A 23,667-nucleotide genomic window follows, 5' to 3' on the forward strand; every position below is an offset into this window, starting at 1 on the left:
TTTTACAACATTGTTTCCTTACTACGTTATGCTGCTCGAAAAGTATAGTCTCGCTGTTCATAAAAAAAAAAGTAATTTTTCTAGATAATAAAATTGGTTTCAGAAAAATAATTATTTTAAATTATCAATGTATTATTAATTACGATTTGCAAATTTCAAAGTAAATAACTAAATATTATTAGTTTACAATTCTAAAAATTATAAAATGATGCAATTATCATTAACTTTTAGATGTTTTTTAATATATGTGAAAAACTTAAAAAATATATTTTTTTTAGAAGTAGAAGGAGTATATTCAAATGCTATGTTATTCTAGTCACCACTACCATATATCATATTAGTAACCAATTCCATGCCATATATAATAGATAGAATGTCACGCACTATTAGGTTATGCAGAAAAAACTGAATTTTATTATATGTTATGCTATTGGATTGTGTACATTGTAAAATAGGATTGTTGGTTTAGTTTGATGTAGTTGGTATAGTTTACCTGTATATAAATACTACATATTATACAGTCTCACTAAGAATTACATAATTTTTTAGTTTTAAATTTTATTTTATTTTGAAGAAATTTCAAACTGTGAGTACACGAAAAAGGGGTATATAAACATAATTTTTGCAAGAAAGGACGTGATGAGGCACAAAAGTCTCTTATTGCACAAGAAAAGGAGAAGAAAAAAAACTTGAAAGGAGTAGAAAGTAAACTAGAAAGATTAGGTGGTAGAAGGTTAATTTTGTTTGCATTTAGGTTGAATGTATAACGAACTCATCTAATTACATGGATTACATAGTCGTCGTCAAAATTAAAATCTAGTTAGTTTTTTTTTTTTTCCTATAGTCATTCCTCCTTATTTCTGAAAAATAAAAGAGGAGATAGAAAAATCCCCTTAACCAAGAAAGTTCATGAGAACGGCCAGCGTCACTATTTTTGTGGCGAAATGGGTGAAGAAATATTAGGCATGCAAGATCCAATTCCAAGCCGTATAAGTACATATATAACTGGCCTTTGACAAAAAAAAAAAAAGAAGAACATATTTTTATATTCTCAAATATCTATAGGTACAAAAGTAAATAGATCACATAACCGACCCATACCTAAAATGCTAGATATACATAGTTATAGAAAGTGATTATCGTTACTTGTTACTTTGTTAGACCCACAACATATTTTTAGATCATCAACCTTATATCGAATTTTCTGACTACATTTTCTTGAATGATTAAAGTTAGATTGGACAAGTCAATAACGTATATAGTTAACCTTTTCCGTTTCCCGTTATTGTGGAAACCTTCTTATCTACAGTACTTTGACTACATTCTCTCCGACCACTTTTTTAGTTTTTAACGCAGAAATAAATATATAATAATAATAATAATAATTCATTGGGACTCTCCTTTTTCTTTACACTATTTTTGTTCGCTTGTGCAATTTTCTCTCTAACACTGGTCCAAAGTATACCATCTATCATATATGATACAATTCGTAATTTAGATTTTTTTTAACAAACTCTGTCTTGGACAGATGACATGTATTTAGAAATCAGGAGGGGCCGTATAAACTTACTTGTTCCCTAAATATAATGTTTTATAAACATTAATAGATTTAAAGACATATTACCGTAATTTTTAAAACAAGTAAATTACCTTGTTCGCCCAACACAATCTATAGTTTGCGCTGTATTCCATACAAACGTATTTACATTTTCATACCAAAACTTACAAAAAATAAATTACGGTGACAAGTAATAAATTTTAAATCTAAATCCAAAAAAAATAATCATCTCCTTTAGTTTCACCTTCTATGTGAATCATGTGTGTGATATGCTAATATTACAAAAGTGATATTTACATTGTCTACACAAAAGGGTCACGCAAGAAATTAATCAACTCCGTTTAGTCGTTTCACCATCTACGTGAATCATGTGATGTGCTCATATGCATACAAATGTCATCTTATAGCTTTCAGCCGACTTTCGAATAAGGAGGACCAACAAAACAGTCTACGCCATGCAGAGAACACGCCAATAACTCTTTTATATATATATATATATATATATATTATTTTTTTTGTTGACGGGATCGATATATTGTTGATGAAATGATGATTGTACAAATACTTAACTTTATCATTTTTTACTAACTGTAAATTACAATAATTATTTGAAGAGGGAATATATTGTTGATAAAATTATGAATGTAAAAATAGTTAAATAATAACTATATTATTTCTTACTTTGTTTCTAGCTATGATTATTCGTTGGGAGAATATATTATACAGTAATATACATGAATAAAATGATGACGCATAATTTACATAATACGAAAACAATAATATAAGATGAAATAAAGAAATAAAGGAGAGGAAGAGGAAGATATAGGAATGCGTACGTGTACGTGTGTGTGTGTGTGTGTGTATGCCTTTATGCCTCCTACATCTCAACATTGTGCAAAATTGCGGCTGCCCAACAAACAACCCAAAAGTGAGTTAGTCAAAAGACTCAAAATAATGAAAATCAATGCATGTCCTAGTCTCACTCACCCAACTCTCACCTTCTTCGTTTCAATTCTCATATTGCAAATCTTTTTGGTCAATTGTGGTATTGATTATTTAACAACTAATGGTTTTATAAATTAGTCCTGAAAAGGAATTAATGTGTTGCTGTTGCATATTAAACAACTATTTGCTTTCTACTCAACATTAATTGAAGATGATTAGATTATAATCTATGTTATTTTTTATTTTATTCTTTGTCAACAATGTGTAATGAAGAACAAGTCCATGTCGAGTTTCGCGTACGTGGTGGTGTAGACTGTGGAGTAAAACGCGAAGATGGTCAAAATTCAAATAGACTTTTAAATATTAAGAAGACGGCAACGGGTTACGTTATTCTTCTCCCGTCGATTCAATATGTAATTACGTTCACATTTCCTGGTTTTCTTTTCTTTTATAGAAAAAGGTTTTTTTTTTTTTGAAAGTACGAACTGACGCTGCGTTCTAAAAACAAATCTGTAAAAGTAGATATGGTTTCCCAATTAAACGTAAGTCTTCTACTCTTTTTTTCAAGCTCGTACAATACTTCAACATTTCTAGTCGGAGTCCCAGTGACATGTGAGGTATGAACAGTATACCAAGTTTTTTTTTGCTAAAAACAGTATACCAAGTTGAATATGCGATAGACTATTCTTTTTAAAATTTTAGAAGTCCTTAATTAAGTTAGTACGTGTATATTAATTAGACGACAACAACTGAAAACCCCCCAATTTCCAACCAAAGCAAGGTATATATCATGTGTTCTGAGTTCTGACCAAAGCAATGTATCTTGTATTCCAACCAAAGCAATGTATCATGTTTTTCAAGTTTTCAACCAAAGCAATGCATGCATCATGTATTCCGATCAAAGCAAATGTATAATGCATTCTGACCAAAGCATGTAAAAGAATGTACGCTTTTAATAGACATAAGAAAAGGAAGACTGTCATTAGTTTGATAACATCATACCAATGCAACGTATCATGCATGTGTGTGACTTCATTTCTTCCATACAAAAATAAAATAAAAAAATCGTATACAATAATAAGAAAGAGAAATAATTTGATAAATACATCCTAATTAATTATATATTTCTCTTTTTTTCATGGTAACATTGTACATAATTAGTTTGACAGTTAGTATACCGTTTCATCAGTTGGCAATGAAAAGAAGGAAAACATTTTTATGATATAATTATTGAAAAGACAATGAAATATTAAGATGAACTCATGTAAGTTCCTTCAGTCGAAAATAGCACGTGTGGTGAAGTTTCTGTGTCAAACTTGAAATTAATAAATAAATACATTGATCAAATTGCAGCAAATTTTTTTTTTTTTTTGGGGGTAGAATAGCAGAGTTAATTAAGATGAATTATATTAATAAGCTAAATCACGGAAAAAATCTAAAGGTTTAAAACTTGTATAATTTCAAAAACGTTTTATGTTTTATTAAAGGGAAGCCCACAAGCCCAATAGCTTTTATTTTTGCAAATTGCAACAACAAGAAAAAGAAAAAAAAAAAAAACCCAAAGAAGACAAAAAAAAAATTAATAAACGAAGCTTTCCATCTCCGCCGCAGTATACATCGGCCATTGAAACCCTAAACCCCTTTTTGATTTGTGGTTGTTCCATCAACGCTCTGGGCAAAGCTCTTCACTCTCCATCTCTCAGACCAATCGTGATTTTGCATACTCCTCAGGTCTCAGGTTAGTATTCGATCTCTAAAGTACCTACTCTTACATGGGATTAGGTTATGAGATTCTAGATTAGTTGGAATCTAGAATCCATGTTCGAATTGGGATAGTTAGGTGAACGGAATCGTAAAGCTCAATGCGTAACCTCTCTCAAATTTTGTCTCAGGAAAGATTCAAATCAAAATGTATAAACGTAAGCCAATGGAGAAGAAAAAGGAAGGCATGGAGTCTAACAATCAAGCTTCGAGCTTTAGGAATATTATGAGAGATGTTCAACTCTTTAGTATACACTCTCTCTCTCTTCTCTTCTCTGTTTGATCGTTGTGTGTATTGTGATGATGCAAGTTTTATGGTTCACTTCAGCTGAACTTGTTGTTGTATTTACTATTAAGGTTCTTCTCATATGACATGGAAGGATAAGAAAGCATTGGAGAACAAGAAAGTGACTGAACTTGGTGGAAAGGTAAGATTTTTGACATAACTTGAAACTATTGCAGTAAGGGAGAACCTTTTTTTATTTCGATATGTGATTTGTTGTTTTGAGGTTATGATTTTTACGCGGGTCGTAAGATTTTATTTAATGTTATTGCAGCCTCAGAAGAAGCAGAGGCTACCGTTGAGTGTAGCGCGAGTGCAGATGAAGAAACAGAAAGACAGAGAAGAGAAGATGTTTGAACAGGTGACTTTTACATCATGAACTTCTCTGTTCCTTTGATCCAATACGATATATGTTTCTCACCTGTTATTGGGTGCATTGCAGAATCTGATCCTCGGGAGATTTGGAGCACAATTTGGGAGTGGGTCTACTAGGAAACCTGCAGAGAAGAAGCGTACACCAGAAGAGAGAGTCTTGAAGTCTACTGTAGGGGATTTCAGGGGAGGTGTTCTTGATGTTAGGCATTTGCTACGTTCCGGTTCATCAGGAACCAGTGACAGAGATTTCAAGATAAAGAAACACGGTAAGAACTATAACTTGGGAGGAGGAGGTGAAGGAGGCGGCTTAAAGGCTAAGGGAAAGAAGAAAGGAGGCAAAAAGAAGAAAAAAGGAAAGAAGAAAGGAGGCGGTAAGAAGAGAGGCAAGTCATCCGGGTAGCTCTGTAACAAGTTTTGAAGCAAAGGTTTAGTAGCGTTTTAAGCATAATACTCTCCTAGTATGAGTGCAGTTACAGCTATTGAACCTGCTTGTGATTGTGTTTCATTTTCCTTAAGAGGTTTGTAGAAAAGAAAGATTCTTAGATTGTTATAGTTTTACCTTTCTAAAAAGATTGTAGCTATACAAGTTCGAAAGGGAAATAATTATGTGTGTTTTACTCAATGGACCAATTCAAATGATCTGCGGATGATAAATTCAATATGGACATTGTAATTGTGTACAAAATGTAGACAATATCAATAATGTTAATTTGTTGCAACTATACAGTATACTAATTCCTTGGACACAGGGACTAATAACCATCCTTAACTTTTGACAAGAAAATTTTCAATTTGACATCTTTACTACTCTAAGCTGGACTTACTCTTAGAGTAGTATGATTGTGGTGGACTCTGGCCGAGTACCGGAGAAAGATTGTTGGCTCATTATCAAACAATTGCTTTCTGATTGCAGCCAAATTTATCCAAATCACATGCGTTTTTTTATAAAATGTTTTTACCCTCGTTTATAATATTTTCATGTCAATAACGTTTTTGAATCTTACCTTTTTGGCCGGAAAGGGACGATTGAAAACACAATACGAAATCTTTTTTTTTTTTTTTTTTTTTTTTCCTAAAAATACCGCCGTTTTTGGTTTGCCTCCTCATCCACATTTGAGCCACTTAAGAAAGACAAAAATATCGTATGCTTAGATGATTACATCACCAATAATTATAGATGACTGAAGAAAACGATAGTTTGAAAGTCGTGGATTATTACTCAACTTCGGTACTTCGATTCGAATAAGATTTGATTTTACGTGAAGTATTGCTTTCTATTGATCGTGCCCAGAGGTCACCTCTCTCTCTCTCTCTCTCTCTCTCTCTCTCTCTCTCTCTCTCTCTCTCTCTCTCTCTCTCTCTCTCTCTCTCTCATAATAGCACTTTAATTCCTAGCTGGAGTTCGGACCCATTTAGGCTTTTTTTATTAACACTCTGGCTTCGCCGTCCAATTTTTCCCACTTCGTACGAGTCCTAAACCGTGATGAGAAGTTATGGTGGTGAAGGCCTGAAGCTCTTGTCACTATTTATACATGTCTAACTCAAAAGATCAAATTAGATATTAGAGAAGTACTTGATGACACTTACACTTGTACTACTAGATAAGGTTAAGTCTTATATCAGATCGAACTTCTTTGTATTTATATTACCGGCCATAACGTACGTCAACAAGTGATATAACCAACTACGAGAGACGTAGTAACTTGAAATTATCATATTGGGTAAAGCAAGAAAGACCCGTGTACTTTTTTCACATCCTAAACGTGAGTGTTAATATGTTGTGTAAATGTAACCATTGGACACCTTTGCAATCAATTAAATGTTTAAAAATCTTTTAATGGTGTAAGGTTACTACCATTATGGTGATTAATCAAAAAACTATCGAAGGCAGCAAGCGACTTGCGTTTGGTAACGGATCCTAATAGCTACCAATCATCTTTTGCGACGTACAGCATATGATAAACTCGAACGATTGTCCTTTATTTTAAAAAAGATAAATACCTGGAATAGAAAGATTACAGGCCTTATTATAATATAATAGATGGGCTTGGTCTAGATTAAGTTTGGATGCAAATCTTGGACCATTTAATCACGTTGGCTTTCGAATGCAAATCTTGGGCCATTTGAATCACGTCGGCTTTCGAATTCTTTAAAAAAATGTAAAGTGTTACGGATCTTGAGTAGATCCATGGTTTCTATAAATGTTTTGTGGTGGATCGATAAAAAAAAATTCATGCATAGCCAAAATGTATCAAATAGTGCTGAATGTAGTTCAATTAAAAAAAAAGTGAAAATTATTGGCCAAATGATGGAATTAGACTTGGCCATATTTTTATGTTTAAGTTTGATCCAAATCAATCATACCATTAGAGACCTATGTATGACTCACCATATGCTTATTCAACTAAATAAATGGAGGAATATTTTGAATATGAGAAATAAATGATGTGAGTGAAGAGGAAAGAATAAAGCATAATGGTGATGAGAATGGAATCACAGAAGAGAGTCCAAAATTTAAGAATGGTGGTGTGATTGCTTTTTCACTTTGTATTGTTTCGATACGTCTATTTTTGTTTTGTGTTCAAAGTTTTCAAACCCCTTCTCTCTTTATTTTTTTCTTCTTCTTAGTGCTTTTGGAAAAGGGAGAAGAGAAGGCTCAGATTCAAGCCCCCACCTATTATAGTTAGAGCATCCTCAATGCATAAGCTTTAAAAATTAATTTTATGATTTCTTTAATAATTTAACTGAAAAAAGTGAATCTTATAATTTCTTTAGTACCTTATATAAGGTACCCTATCTTATATATAGGGTTGAATTATGTATTAAATTTTAATTAGAATTAGCTAAGGATCAGGTTAAGATTCAGCATTGAGGATGGTCTTAGCACCCCACATTCACACCCATTGATTTTTTTTTCCCACATAACCAACTAATACACCCACATTATTAAAATATCAAATACTTAATCATTACCTACGGTATTGGTATTTATGAGTGTAATTTGAAAATTTGGAGATATCACTATGAGATAGATAACTTAATTAAAAACGAATATCAGTATCATTATTCAATGGTTGACAAAAAAAAAGAAAAAGAAGAGAAGGTATGATTAATCAATGTTTACACAAAAACTTGCATGCGTTTTAGATGACTTTTCTGTAGATAATATTCACTTTGGTCTTTGTATCAACTCAACAAACCTTAAAAATGTGTCTTTTAAAAGATTGATGAATCTACATATATAAGAAAACCATCATTTGACAACTTTGCAGTTGTTTCACTATATTTTTAAACAGAAGTCATGGGAAAATATTTTAATTTTTACACTATTGAACATATATGTCAGAGACAAGATTTCAGTTAAAACTACAGGATTCGATCGGTACTATACAGGCATGTTTCTTAAGGACATTAAAATTTTGTCTTAAGCGATTATTTAACCCAAAAAAAAAAAAACAAGAAGAAGAAAAAATAAAGTGTAAGAATTAAAAAGGACGAGACACTGCATGTGTTTTGGACCGTTTGGGTTTAGAGAGAGTGATAAAAAAAGAAGATAAAACTGTCCCCAAACAAAACATAGATAGATCTCCTCAATCCATGCGCAATCCACCTGATCCGTAATACCTATTCTACCCTTCACACCCGAACCTCGTCTCTCGTCTCTCTCTAAACAATAAAGGGTACTACCGTCTTTTTGACTCCCTAAGCCGACAGCTATCTCTGTTTGCTTATAATTTTTGTTTTTTCTTTTGTTCAGAGAATTTTCAACTCAGCTTTCCAAAGTAATGTATTACTATTATAGTTTGCTTAAGATTATTTTTAATACATTATACTAGTAATTAGCAGTGTGGTAATTTAATCTTTAGAAAAACAAGAATTAATCGTCGCAGCTTTTATTTACTTTGCAGACAAATAAAGCATCAGTCACTAAGCCCACCATGATTAGAGCGTCGAGGTCCACCCACATTGTTTTCTTTAATCACGAAAAAACAGTATACTATTCTTATTGCTGAAATTAAGACCCATATTATACTCCATAATTTTATTCCATTTCTTTAATAACTAGCAAAAACAGTACTGTGTCCACTAATGATTGCTTTCAAACACATAATGTCAATAGAAACCTCAACTGTTCCAATATAAACATATCTGCATAAAGAGAGAGAGAGAGAGCAGACAAATTAGTGGAATTTGGAGAGACAATAATTAATTACACTAGTGACTTTTTAATTTTAATTTTTCAAGAAACTATTGCCTATATGTGTGTCATTATATGTCTATATTGTATATATGTATGTATACTTGTCCTTAAATGATTTGTTGGGAACAACATTTGTAACTAATATCATCAAGTCTCTCTATTCATATATATAAAAAAACCCATGCAACTCATCATAATGATTTTAAAGATATGTGATGATTCATAAGTGTACATATATGTATTTGTATCAGTAGGTAATTGAAGTTCCCACTGATTCTTGTTATTTATCACATTTTCTGTATAAGCTAAGGCACTAACTCCACTCATTGTTTTGCTTTCTGTTTTCACTTGTTCTTCTTCAAGTGTCTTACTATATTAAAAAAAATTGATAAGGAAACACATGTTCAAATGAAGACAAATTCTTGAGTAGAGGAAAAAGAAAAGAGAGAGAGAAAAAAAGAAAGAAAGAAAGAAAGAAGAAAAGTGATGGGAAATGGTGAGAAAAATAAGAAGAAAGCTAAAAAATGAATGAATAGATATATAGCGATGGGGTGGGTCAAAAAAGTGTTGGTTGTTCACAAATCCCACAAGGGCTTTGATTCTTTTGTCTCTTTCTTTCTTTCTTTCTTTCACTATTCTCTATTTTTTTTTCTTCTTCTAAATAAGGAGAACAAAAGGAATAGTTTCTTCATCTCTAGTGTATGTAAGTAAATGTATCATTACTTTTTTCTTTGTCTATGAGTAGAACAAATACAACTATTGTTTTCATATGACACCACCCTTTTTTCATCGAACCAACAGGCTCACAATATATAATGCAAGAAGATGATATTATATATGGAGTCTAAACACAAACAACTGATGAACACTTGAAACTCAATACTCTGATTGATTCATTACATCGATCCGAAGAAGAAGAAGAAAATGATATGTAGAAAAAAGTAAAAGGAATCTCTCTCTCATACATACATGAAAAAAAGAAAAAAACGTTTTGATCAAAAGCATCACAAACGAAAGAAACGTCTCATAGAAATTTGTTGTTGTATTTTTTTTAGTAAATATAAATGTAGGTAGAAGAAGGAACACCTGTGGGTCCTACTTTAATTATTTGGCCCTACACACTCTGGGTCCCACTATCTCTCTCTCTTTTGCCATTTTTAATAATAATAATAATTTTCAATATTTTAATTAAATGAGAAAAACAAAAAAAAAAAGTTTGCTCCGTTACCGTCAGAAGTAGTCGCACCACAGCAGCTAGAGAGAGAGATAGCGCCCACACAGACACACACATAAAGCAAAAGCCTTTGAGAGAGAGGAGAGAGCTCTCTCTCATCTCAAGTCTTCCCCAAATCGGAGTCTCACTCCTCTCTCGTTTCTCGAGCCTTTGAGTTTCTTTTCTTTCCCTTTGTTCATCGTCTCTTTGCTTCAATCCGATTTCTTTACTTTTCCTCAGGCAACACCCAAAATAAAAAAGAGAGTCTCTTCCTTTGTAACCATTTTCCAGTGTTATAGCTACATTGTACCGGGCAATTAATCTCTCGATCTCGCCGGTAATCGTTTCTCTTTGTTTCCGGTTAGTTCCTCTTTCTGGATTTCTCTCTTCCCTTTTGTCGTTTTCTTTTTGGGATTTTTGATCGATTCCGTTGTAGAACCATTGATTAAAGTTTATCTACAGTTTTGTATAATCCCTATGATGTTTTCTCGACAACCTTTCTGGATATTTCAGATCGAACACTTACTTAGCGACCTTACACAAACACACAACACTCTCTCTTCTTCTTTAACGTTTGTCCTGATTCCATTACTGATTGAATTTGTCCTGAGGTTTATTCCCCAACTCTCACGTGTGTTTTCCACTTTCTTTTTCTATTTCGTCTGTGTTTGTGTTTTTAATTTATTCGCCGACAAGATTTTAGTATATGGTCCCGAATTTGTTTGTGCCTTTTGTTTCTATCTCTCTACTGCATTTGTTAATTTCAAGCTCAGATTTTTGATTTCGTTGACGTTTTTATTTATTTATTTGTGCTTTTGAAGTGATACAGAGAGATTTGGGAGTTGGTGTTCAAAGATCGTATGAATGCTGGAAATGGAAAGAGTTGCTGAGCTCAAGAGACTTCCTAGTAAAGGTCCTGTCTCTGGTCACTTATCAACAAGACAATACATGGACTTCGAAACTAGAGATGCCCCGGTTTTGCATTTGGAGACTCTGAGGGAACGTGCTGCTCGATACAACAACACCGGAAGATCAGCGAATCCAACTACGACCTTGGGGAGAGAACTTAGCCAAGTTCTTAATGTGCATAGAGAAGATGTCATTATGACTCACTTTGGTGGTGACATGAATGATTTTCAGGAGTTTGAGCCTGTTGTTTCCTCTGTTAGAACCATGAAAGCCAAGTATCCTTTGCTGGAGATTGAAGAAATTGGGCCTGCTGATGATGATCTTACTTGTAAGGGAAGCAATGATATGTCTGAGGAAGCTGGTTCCAGCTCCTTCCGTGGAGTTAGTCATCCTCCAGAGCCTGACGACATGGATCTCATTACAACAGTTTATGTGCCCATCAGCGAAAAGACCAAACCTGATTCGGTTTGCTTGATCAAGGGTCTGTCTACTGCTACTAAAGGTCCCTTTATCGAGGATCTTTCCCTCTGCGTGCCTCCAAAGAAGCCAAGCCCTGGAATACTCTCACCTGCAGAAAGCATAGTCGAGGAACCTGCCACAGTACTGTCCCCGTTTTCTGTGGCTCGTGCATCACAGAACACAGAAAACTCTCTGCTACCCCAAGATTCAGACAAGGAATGCGTTTGGGATGCTTCTCTGCCTCCCAGTACCAATGTGAGCCCACATAGCAGTAGTGTTGAAAGTATGAATTTCGCCAGGGCTATGAGCATTGCTAATAGCTCTTCTGCAACAAGTACTACGCAGCGGAGCGATGTTGTGCTTAGTATGGACAAGAACTATTGTGACAGGAGTATCAGTATGGTTTTGGATTCGTTTGAAAGTGCCAAGACAAGTGCAAGCAGAGCTAGCGATAGTAGCGGCCTAAGCGAAGAGAGCAGCTGGAGCAATTTCACAGGAAGCCTTAATAAGCCACACAAAGGGAATGATCCTTGGTGGAATGCTATCTTGGCTATCCGGACTCGCGATGGGATTTTGGGAATGAGCCACTTCAAGTTACTGAAACGGTTAGGCTGTGGTGACATTGGGAGTGTCTATCTGGCTGAGTTGAGCGGAACTCGGTGTCATTTTGCTGTCAAAGTGATGGATAAAGCGTCTCTTGAGAACCGGAAGAAGTTGAATCGAGCTCAGACAGAGAGGGATATCTTACAGCTATTGGATCATCCATTTCTACCAACATTGTACACTCATTTTGAGACAGACAGATTCTCGTGTTTGGTCATGGAATACTGCCCTGGAGGTGATCTGCACACCTTAAGGCAACGCCAGCCCGGGAAGCATTTCTCAGAGTATGCTGCTCGGTATGTTTTCACTCTCAGTTTCAATATTACAGAAGCTAAGTATCATTCACCGTTTTCTCACTTTCTTTAGATGTTTAACTTGTTTTCTTTTGGCCAGGTTTTATGCTGCAGAGGTCTTGCTAGCGCTCGAGTATCTCCATATGCTCGGTGTTGTTTACAGAGACTTGAAACCTGAGAATGTTCTGGTTCGAGATGACGGTCACATAATGCTTTCTGACTTTGATCTCTCCCTGAGATGCGCAGTTTCTCCAACACTGATCAAAACATTCGACTCAGATCCATCTAGACGCGGCGCATTCTGTGTTCAACCCACTTGTATGGAGCCTACTTCAGCTTGCATGATCCAGCCCTCATGTTTCTTACCACGCAGCATCTTCCCAAACAAAAACAAAAAGAACAAGTCCCGTAAAACCCAGACTGACTTCTTCAAATCACACTCCGGTTCTCTCCCAGAGCTGGTTGCTGAACCAAACACACGGTCCATGTCCTTTGTTGGAACCCACGAGTACTTAGCTCCAGAGATCATCAAAGGAGAAGGACATGGAAGCGCAGTGGACTGGTGGACTTTTGGTATCTTTGTGCATGAGCTCCTATATGGGAAAACCCCGTTCAAAGGATCAGGAAATCGAGCTACTCTGTTCAATGTAGTCGGAGAACAGTTGAAATTCCCTGAGTCACCAGCAACTAGCTACGCAGGCCGGGACTTGATACAGGCTTTACTGGTGAAAGATCCAAAGAACAGGTTAGGGACAAAAAGAGGAGCAACAGAGATAAAGCAGCATCCATTCTTTGAAGGTGTGAATTGGGCATTGATAAGGTGTAGCACACCCCCTGAAGTACCAAGACAAATGGAGACCGAACCACCACCAAAGTATGGACCGATTGATCCAGTTGGTTTTGGTAGTAATAGCAAAAGGATGATGGGGCCACCAGCAGTATCAGCTGCAGCAGCAGACACGAAATCTGGTGGTAAATTTCTAGACTTTGAGTTTTTCTGATGCTTCCAAGAGTTTGTGATTGGTTCCTTCTTAGCCATTTTTAGTCTTTTATTTCACTTAAATCATATATATTGTAACCACGCCTCAAGCTTTAATAGATCAGGAGTGGGGGTTTATATCTCGTAGTAACTTAGGTCGTCTATCTTTTTGTTTGTATCGGAGATTAAACCTTCTTCCATGAAACCAAAGCTTTTGTAAGGACATGGAAAGCCACAAGTCAGAAATTATTTAAGAGAATCTCCCTTGGTACACTACTGTTAGGTTTGTCGGTATCCATAGTAAACTAATAGATCGTAATGTCAAGGTCACTGTCATGTTTTGAGTACATCTATATGAACATTTTTGTGGTCCCAAAACAAATTGTTATCCTCTGGAACCAAATCAGTGATCCAATTATTTTATTCTAATCCCAAAACCAAACAGATTATGGCATATGTCTGTGTGTTTAGTTTAAGAGAGTCGGTTCACAATCAAACATCACAGCTATAACATATTATAGATAGAATCGGCTATGATCCAAAGATATAAACCACGCTTGGTTTTGTTAACCGTAATCCGTAGACCCTAGCCTACCAAGGACTCTATGTGCTTCAGCCAAAGAAGAGAAATGATCACTTGTCAGACTCAGATCCCACTCTTTTTTCTGTGGGAATCCGATGAAAACAGACCCACTGAAATAGAGACAGTAACCGACCAAGTCTCTCATGCCAAAAGGAGACGTTCGAGGCTCATCCTAGATAGTAATCAACACCTGCTATTACGTATCTATCAGACAAAGCAAGAGATTGTTCTTTATTCATTTCATTCCAACATGTAGGCTGTAGCTGAGTAATGAACAAAAATCCCCACATTTCATTACCAGAAGCAAAAGCCAAGTCCTAGAGACTCCACATATATACATTTTCTTTGCAGAAATAAACAATAACCAAGCAACTATATCAAACAACCAAGCCCGAAATAAGCAGAAATAACGATAGGAAAATTGTAACTATATAGTCTTGTATTTTCCAACTATATAGTATAGCAGAGGTATTTAATTAAGTGTGCTATTTGATGGAGTATGAGCGAGTGCATACCGTCTGTAAAGATTCCGTGAACAGAGCAGAGAAACTCGTTAAAGCTTGGAACACACCAGGTAAACCTGTCTGTAAGTTATTCAGAGTCATGGCTCTTGTTACTTCTATTGCCTTTGAATGCTTCAGAATTTCTTCCTCCACTCTCCTCTGGCACGCTCCTAGCTCTAACTTTTTCTCTGTGAGCGGGTCCCGAGCGTCTAACACGTGTCCATTGTCTGGTCCTGAATCTGGGAGACCAAACCCGACCGTGGAATATGACTGATAATATTTCCTTTCGATGTTTCTAAGCGAGGAAGCTTTCTTCTCAAGGTCCTTCGATGCTGTTTCGGTTCTTTTCTTTATCTTTAGTTCCTCAGACTGTTTTGCGGATATCACGTGAACAACATTGATGAAGCTTTTGATTGCTTCGGAAGCCACTGTGTCTGGGACTCGGTCTAGAGTAAGCTTCCACTCATCACAAAATGCGTAAGCGTCTACTGGCTCTTTGTGCCTGGGATTGTCGTCTTGGCAAACTGGAAGAAGAGTTAGCTTGAACCAGGCTTGAACCGAATGTATGAAGTCCCGTTGGAATTTAATCAGCCGGCAGAAACTAGTGTGCCATAAAGACACAGCTGTTTCCAAGTCACGTGTTGCTTGTCTGTGTAGTTCAGATGTTGATTCCCCTTTGCCTGACCTGTTAATGAGCCCCTGAACTTGCTGTACAATGGTGTTCTGAATCTCGTGGAACTGATGCATTGATTTCCACATGTACATGAAGCTACACAAGGAAATGTCAGAGATTAGCGTGTAACTTTCTGATGTTTAAAGCAAATTGCCTATACTGCACAATTGATAGAATCAAGCAAAATACTCAAGCATAGTCTTTAGACTCTTAGAAAATGGTTTTTTTATCTCTCTCGTTTTCGGCGTTACTACAACTAACCACACTTGAAACTTGGTTAGGGACCTTTACAGGCTCTAAATCACAATGCCACTCACATTGGGAAAGATCTGTATCTAATCTCTATTTAAAACGATGTATACCAGAAATAAGAACTTGATATTAGCCAATAAGTCTGATCATAATACTCAACCTGGGTAATTTAGGCAAAGACATGATCACCAATTTAGTAGCTTACTTGTTAGTTGTTACTTGGTTAGGACAAGCTATAAAAGCCCAAAAGCCTAAAATATTTAAGAGAATTAAGGATCTTTGTCTCAATCTAAAAAGCAGCCAATAATATTAGTGAATTCACAATTCTACAGAATAGCTTAAGCAAGTCATGGGCTAACTAACTGCTGAAGCTAGCAAATGCTTTAACTAATGTTTACCTACTTGATGAGTCCACAAGTTTCTTTAAAATATGTGAAAGTTGGTGGAAGTATACCTACGGACTTTTATGAGTAAATTATGATACAGATTTGTCAATGCAAGCAGCTGGTAGAAGTGCAACTAATAGGCCATATGATATCATATAATCATTGATACACAATTAGCTTAAATTAGATAATTCAATTTAATTCAAATAATGCAAACTTACCCATGACAGAGTTCAACTAGCTGCGGGACAAGATCAGTATCTCGAAGGCGGATAATTGCAGTAGAAGTTGTGCTGACGGCCTCAGAAGTAACAATTATAAGAGACTGTAACCTCGTTATAGAGGCCTTTGTCTTGTCTAACTTGATCTCATTCTCTCCCTTGTACTCTTGGCTTTGAAGCTTTGACAACTTCTTTTCGTGCTCAATTTTCAACCCTTCCCTAGCCTGAAAGTTCATTCATATCTCCAATAATAAGTGAACCCAAATCCTACGAGAAATGAAAAACAAGAAAAGAAACTGATTGAATAAAGAGTAGAGACCTTGACTTCCTCATAGAGTTTCTTTTCCCATGCCAAGAGGCGGTCTAGACTGGAAGATAGGCTCTTGGGGCCTCCCGGTTGGTCCAATGCGGTTGTGTCAAGTCTGTACTTGACTTCCAATGGCGGCTTTGAGGTCCAGGTTGAGCTCAGGTTGCTCAATACACTACTCGAATGAATCACCGTCTCTAAAACACGAAATTCACAATGCAAAATCAAATCAGCTTCCAAATTGCGTTCACAACTGAACTAATTCAAAGCTATCAAGCGAGATATAGATGAATGAATCAAACTGACTCTTCAATTGGCTGAAACTGCGATCAAGCTGAGCCCTGCCAAGATGGAGCATCTGAGAAACTTGGTCACCGGCAGAGGCAGCCTTGTCGAAATTCTCCTTGATAGCATCAACAATCTCTTTCAAATCTCTATGCCTCACCACCATCTCTCCTCCGCCTCTGTAGCTGCCAGAAGACGTCGTCGCATCATCTGGTTTGCTATACTTCTCTTGTGCAACACTTGCATACTCCTGCGGCATTGGTTGGGGCGGCTTCTGGTGGTACTCCCGTCTCATCGAACTAGTCCTCACAGAAGATCCGAAGTCGGAACGAGTCCCAATCTCAGACACTGATTCTCTATCCTCCTCTTCGTCCTCCTCCTCCTCCACGGCGTCGGATGAGCTCGTCGTGCTGTAATGATCGTGATCGTCCCATTCGCTACACTGAACTTCCTCTCTCTCAGTCTCCTCTTCCTCTTCCACCGCACTATTCATAGACTCGAACTGCTTCTGCTTCTTCATATGGAAAAAATCATGCTCCGATCTTTCTGTTTCAGTATCATCTCCATCACCCAGATCGCCGTAACGGTTTTGTTGTTGTTGTCTCTCTTGGGATTTCCGGTTAAAGAATTCAGAATCAGGAGGTGAAGGAGGGTAGAAGTTTTCCCAATTCCACACAGATGAAGCTTGAGAAGGAGTGGCTGAGTACGTAGAGTTCTGGTAAGCAGTAGGGAAGAAACTCGGCATGAAATTGGATCTCTCACTAGACGAAGGACTCGAGAGAATATGAGGCAACTTAGGTTGCTGTTGCTGTTTCCGGCGCCGATTAGATGATGCTGTAAGAATTGGAGGTAGTTTCGAGCTAGCAACGGAAGGAGACCGTGAAGGAGGAGCCGGCGGTGGAGTATAGACCGAAGAAGGAGCAGGTGACGGCGGTACAAATTTAGCAGAAGAGTGTTGTTGAGACGGCGGAGGAGGAGGAGTGTGGAGAAAAACAGCCGGAGTCTGATCCGACACAGCTAAAGGCTCACCAGCGGCGAAGGAAGAGAGAGCAGATCCAGTGAGACGAAGCGATCTACAGTAATCTGCGTGAGCTGCAGCGAGGTGATGCCGTGCGTTAACAGATTCCGTCATGAGACGGCGGCGATCTTTGCACCGCCGTACTGTATCCTCATTATCGAGCTTGGACGCTGCACATCCCATGGTTTCTCGTCTGAGTAAACTTAAAACAACGGTTAACGATAGGCGGCGCGTGGAGTCACCGCGGTAGTGTTGTGCATTATTAAATTTCAATTGAGAATCACACAAAAGGAATGGGGGAGAAAGTTCTTAGCTGTTTCCACTTGATCGGACTCTTTGACTGTACATTGCTCTATTTACTTCTCTCTCTCTTTCATTTAATTTTAAATATTATAATATAAAAGGTTCCTTTTCTATTTTATTTTTCCTAAAGTAAGTACTGATAACGAGTCAGTGACTGTCATTAACCTGGTCCTGGACTAGTGTTTATTTTTTTTTGCCATTTTGTTAAAACTAAAATATGATTTCCCACCAAGTTATAGTTTAATGCAGTATACAAATTTGGCCACTAGTAGTATAAAAGAGTTTTTAAAATTTGATAATACCATTTTATTTGTTGATTATTTTAAAATTAAAGATGGTGCGTCGGTTGACGTAGATGTAAATAATGAGAACTGAGAAGAGAAAAAACAAATATAAAAGGATGCTTTTGTGTCGTTTATTGTGGTTTGGGTAGGTAGTGGATTAAATCTGGAAAGACCAAAGTTGAAGTATTAGTCAAAAACTAGTAATATTATTAAAACGTAATTACAAATCTGAGAATGGAAAGATTTGAGTCTTTAGGGGAAATTATTAGTCGTTGGCTAAAACGGCAAGATGTCTACTCTCCGAGTTTGAAAACGGAGTAAAATGTCGATGGAAAGAGTCTTTCACACCGTTTTGTAGAAGATCCACTAAAAAAGGGGGAAACAATATGCATTTGTACAAGAGGTTAGTCAGCGACGGTGAAAAGTAAAAAACCGACGACGACATGGAAAAGGAATATTACATTTTTAGTATATTTACACATGCATTGTTCGATTTTTTTTTTTTTTTTGTTGTTGTTGTTGTTGGTAAAGTGGAGCTTGGGATGCTCCCTGGACGAGCATCTAATTCGCCTTCTAGCTTTTTTAATGGATACATGCTTTGGTTGCTTCTCCGTAAATGTAACGTGCCTACTTTTGTTTTCTTTTGGGATTTAATTAAGCAAAAACTTGAAACTATTTATATCATATTTTCACCTTGTTTTGTATTCCAGAATCACCAATTATCAAACGTATGAGACAACCAAGATGGCCAAGTAAATAATACAAACAATGTGAAGAAATCCACAAAAGATAAGAATTGATATATCGAGTGTGTGGAGAGTGGAGACGTCAACACCTTCGAAAGTGACCCAACTGAATTTTTAACAAAATTTTATTGACCCTTTAAGAAAAGCACAACTTTTTTGTATCATGCTTATCTCTTTTTGGCTGTAATCTTTTTGATTACGAATATTCTTAGGTTTTAGATTTTTGAGAGGATTCATATATAGATCTTCTTCTTGACAACGCTTTTCCGATCTGTGATGCCAATTTTATTCTCTAGGTGAATCAAGAGTGGTTAATTTGTTTTCCAAACTGTGTTAATAACGTCTGGTAATTAATTAGTGTTTATACTATAGTATTCAACGATATAAGGGGTCACTTCTACAATGATTCTTTAAAAATAAAATAAAGATTTATGCTGAAAGGAATCAATACTTGAAAAACCAAAATCATACATTATAATAAGGGATCCGAAGCAGCCATGTGGACTGTTGTCTTATAATATAGTCCAAATCGTTGCGTTGGACGTTGGTCCCTATTACAACAACAACACCACTTGATTTTGGATCGAGCCGACTATAACGGGCTTTCGATATCACCTATTTGGTCCTTGGCCCATTACTGAAACACATCGAATATAGAAGAAGAAGTAGAAGAACCCACTGCTGAGTTTTTTTATAAAGTGATGATAACGTAAACATTAGACAAAAGAGTGACAACGTATCTTCTTCACTGTTTTTGTTTTTGTTTTTTTTTTAATATTCGGATAACTAAGAATAATTAAATAAACGTTTATCACCAGTTTTGTCTTTATATAAGTGATGATGTTACAACGAAAGAAACGAACGAACGGGAATAGAGAGAGCGAAGAAAACAAAAGTGGCAACTAACAAAACGTGTCTTTGACAGTCACAGTGCGTCGACTTTATTAAACTTTAGACGTCAAGATTTTAATTAATATTTTTAAATCACATTCAGCACGTGAAAGTTATGTCATTTCCGATTTGTTTGTTATTACTGTGTTAATAGGAAAATTTGAGAGCGTATTATTATTATACTTTATTAAATCCTATAAAGAAACCAAGAATAAAATCGTATGTTTTGTTTATTGATTTGGTGGTACCTATACTCAATTCCATATATACCGGAAATATTTTTTTGTATTATGTACTTAAATTTTTTTTTTTTGTATTATCATGTACTTAATAATACACAGTGCTGTGTTAGATAACTCGTCTTCTCTAACGAATCTTGTTTTATTTCCATTAGCTTTCTTGACTTCCCACTCCTGTGTTGCTGCACGTTTCAAGTATTTTATGAAAACAACTCTTCTCTTCTCTCCTTTCTTTTTCTTTTCTTCGTGTTGAATATTGAAAACGTTACAAATTTTGACTTTAGTAAACTAATATATATGATGCTCGAGTAAAGAAAACAATTAATTATATTGTAATCCAGAAAAAAACTATTATAAGTATGTTTTTAGCAGTCAACAGGTAGTTGATTTTTACATCCAAAGATATGAGCATTTGAGTTAAGTTAGCCAATATCTTTAGTTTTTATATTTATAACCAAAATTAAGTGGCATGGCATGTCTTAACCAAGGATCATGACCCTAAACAAGTTAAATTGGTCCAAAAAAATAAGTAAAATTCCAAATCGTTTAAATTGATTTGTTGGTTTTTAATACCTCTCGACTCTTCTTGCCTTCTTGGTGATTAATCGGTATTAGAAAATTACTGTATTGAAAGAATAATATCAATTCAATCACTTTTAGAAAATTCGTCATAATTAAACACATATTATCGTAGAGCTAAATGATAAACAAATGTTAACCTACTACTTTCTTAAACTAAATAAACTACATATTTTGGTAAATATAACATCAATCTTCTGGATTCTATAGATTTGAAATGACAACAAGTACAAATATAGAAAAATAAAGAAAGACCAACGACCAATTTCTAGTCCCAAACAAACTAATATATTCTTGTCGCTGTCCTATTTATTAATATAGAACGAGGCAAAAAAAAAAAAAAAAAAAATGAATCTTCTAAGAACGTAACAACTGTCCCCAACGAACGACATCGTATGAGAGCTTGAAAGAACCTTCCATGGACCTTCTCAGTCCATTACCTTTATAAACCCCTCTCACGAGTATTTATATTTCTCCACTTCATTCGTTTCCCAGACAAATCAATCATAACTGTACAAACCGATAAAAAAAAGAAACACTCTCTCTTAAGTCTTAATCCACACTCTCTCATCAAGGTCATTAAACTTAAATGTCTGGTTTTAATTACAGCGACTCGGTAAGCTCATCTGAATCCGTCAGTAACGGCGTCAACTCACAGTCACAGATGTTCTTCCGTAACCCGAGTTTCAGCAACGTTATCTTAAACGATAACTGGAGCGATTTGCCGTTAAGTGTCGACGACTCACAAGACATGGCTATCTACAACACTCTCCGTGACGCCGTTAGCTCCGGCTGGACACCTGTCGTTCCTCCCGTTTCCTCTCCGGCGGAGGAGGTTTTCGTCAGAGAAGAGAAGCCTACCGCGAAAGCGAGTGGATCGCACGCGCCGAGGCAGAAGGGGATGCAGTACAGAGGGGTGAGGAGGAGGCCGTGGGGGAAGTTCGCGGCGGAGATAAGGGATCCGAAGAAGAACGGAGCTAGGGTTTGGCTCGGGACTTACGAGACGCCGGAGGACGCGGCGGTGGCTTACGACCGAGCGGCGTTTCAGCTTAGGGGATCCAAGGCTAAGCTTAACTTCCCGCATTTGATCGGCTCTTGTAAATACGAGCCGGTTAGGATTAGACCTCGCCGTCGCTCGCCGGAGCCGAATGTATCCGAACAGTTATCGCCGGAGCAGAAGACGGAGAGCAGCGTGGAAGATGGCGAGTCTAGGTTCGTAGTTCCGGAGTTGGATTTCACGGTGGATCAGTTTTGCTTCGATGGTAGTTCATTAATGGATCAATCTGAGTATAATCGGATATGATTAGTTTCATTAACTAAAGACTTAAAAATAAAAAAAAAGATTGAATAAGCAAAAATTTGATTTATCGAGTTTGCTTTGTAATATGAACCATTTGATCCATGACTTAAAGAGGTTTTGATCATGATCATATGTCATGTGATGGAAACTATATATATATATATATATGTGGAGGTTTGTTTTAATTTATTTTTTCTTTTCGATTCCATAGTGTAACAAGTTTGAAGACTTCTATGTCTTTTCTAGTGTGATATTCAATATTTCATTGACATAGAGATGATGACAATGTCACCTGACTCGATGTATGGGTTACTAAAAGAAACACATAGAGGTGCGTGCATATCTATCTATATACTATTATACTGTAATAGGAAATGGCCAAAGAGAATTTTTCAAATAATATCACTTGCGTTTTTATTAGTAACATTTTTTGTTAGAGGTGAAAGAAAATTCTTTGATATTTCTTGATACATGTCGACGTTGAAGAGGGCAATTTCTCGTTTGGATATTTTTATTTCCGCATTATTTTGGTATTGATCACAATGATCACGTTTTCTACTGTCGTTGTCTCTCATTTTTATTTGTTTTTCCTTCCTATTTTGCGCAGCCCTTAGCTTGTTGTTATGATTTAAGATATAAATGATTATTTATGTGTAACAAATATGTAATATTAAGTTTGAAGGTTTGAAAACAAAGACTGTTGAAGATGTAGTATTTTATTATTAGGATGCAGAATGTTTAGGTGAATTTTGCTTTAAGTTTGTCCAACCACACTAGCTAGGAAGCTTTGATTAACTGAAGCCAATGGGAATTGTGATTGGTTCTTAATTAATCTCTTTGGTTTCTTATTCAACAGTCATCTACTCGATCGTCAACTTCTCTAGAATGCATCATCAACATTCCGGTGAACCTTTGCTATTGACGAAACTAATTAATAACTAGGGATGGACCCGCACGTACGTGCGGGGTTCATTGCTAAACTTAAGTTTATCAGTGAGTTTACAATATTCGGATCTACATTATAAGAGATCCGAATCGAGTGTTAATCAAATTAATGATGAGTTAGAAATCAATTAAATTTGTGAACTATCACATCACATAAAACAATAGAAAACATTAAAACTTTTGAATAAAATAACTTAAATATAGATGTCAAGAGAGTCAAACCCGTTCACTATGCATGTCGTGCAACAAATTAAAATATTTTGGTCCACCCACATGAATAAATAATATGTCTTCTTGCATGTTATTAGACATAGTTAAGATATACCTTTTATTTTCTAAATTATCCGATATTCGAAATATTTAAGTACTTAGAAACTTACTTTTGCTATTTAAAATTTCATATTCATGTATCATACCCGTTATTAGATATTTGAAAGCTAAAATTGAATTGAAGTTTCCAAATTTTTTTATATCTTCTTGTTTTTGATGAGAAATAATTTAGATACTTTTTTAAAAATTACCCGTTCCCTTTTTGTACCCGTTCTTTCCCTTTAAGATAAGATCATATATATA

General features: G+C 35.9%; 4 protein-coding genes across 5 annotated transcripts; 3 read left to right on the plus strand and 1 right to left on the minus strand.

Moving 5' to 3' along the window:
- The first annotated feature begins 4,165 nt into the window (after positions 1–4,165).
- On the plus strand, positions 4,166–5,544 carry LOC17889435. Its single transcript, XM_006294970.2, has 5 exons — positions 4,166–4,241; positions 4,401–4,512; positions 4,622–4,692; positions 4,822–4,908; positions 4,990–5,544. The coding sequence occupies exons 2-5, from the start codon at positions 4,413–4,415 to the stop codon at positions 5,320–5,322; spliced, it is 591 nt and encodes a 196-aa protein (XP_006295032.1). The 5' UTR covers positions 4,166–4,241; positions 4,401–4,412; the 3' UTR covers positions 5,323–5,544.
- Positions 5,545–10,390: 4,846 nt separating this feature from the next.
- LOC17888875 (serine/threonine-protein kinase D6PKL2) lies at positions 10,391–13,855 on the plus strand. Of its 2 annotated transcripts, none has more exons than XM_006293665.2 (3): positions 10,391–10,696; positions 11,158–12,603; positions 12,701–13,855. In XM_006293665.2, exons 2-3 carry the CDS (start codon positions 11,201–11,203, stop codon positions 13,599–13,601), a joined length of 2,304 nt encoding a protein of 767 aa, XP_006293727.1. In that variant the 5' UTR covers positions 10,391–10,696; positions 11,158–11,200; the 3' UTR covers positions 13,602–13,855. The 2 variants fall into 2 exon arrangements, with proteins under 2 accessions (XP_006293727.1, XP_006293728.1); XM_006293666.2 differs by having other exon boundaries at positions 11,166–12,603.
- A 512-nt stretch (positions 13,856–14,367) lies between these two features.
- LOC17888212 (nitrate regulatory gene2 protein) lies at positions 14,368–18,151 on the minus strand. The gene is made up of 4 exons (XM_006293649.2): positions 16,811–18,151; positions 16,517–16,701; positions 16,198–16,421; positions 14,368–15,434 (listed from the first exon to the last, which is right to left on the minus strand). The coding sequence occupies exons 1-4, from the start codon at positions 17,988–17,990 to the stop codon at positions 14,648–14,650; spliced, it is 2,376 nt and encodes a 791-aa protein (XP_006293711.1). The 5' UTR covers positions 17,991–18,151; the 3' UTR covers positions 14,368–14,647.
- Positions 18,152–21,372: 3,221 nt separating this feature from the next.
- LOC17890380 (ethylene-responsive transcription factor 13) lies at positions 21,373–22,334 on the plus strand. Its single transcript, XM_006294853.2, has one exon. It carries the CDS (start codon positions 21,439–21,441, stop codon positions 22,150–22,152), a length of 714 nt encoding a protein of 237 aa, XP_006294915.1. The 5' UTR covers positions 21,373–21,438; the 3' UTR covers positions 22,153–22,334.
- Positions 22,335–23,667: the final 1,333 nt, after the last annotated feature.

This window comes from Capsella rubella, unplaced genomic scaffold, assembly GCF_000375325.1.
Source record: "Capsella rubella cultivar Monte Gargano unplaced genomic scaffold, Caprub1_0 scaffold_4, whole genome shotgun sequence".
NCBI lineage: Eukaryota > Viridiplantae > Streptophyta > Magnoliopsida > Brassicales > Brassicaceae > Capsella > Capsella rubella.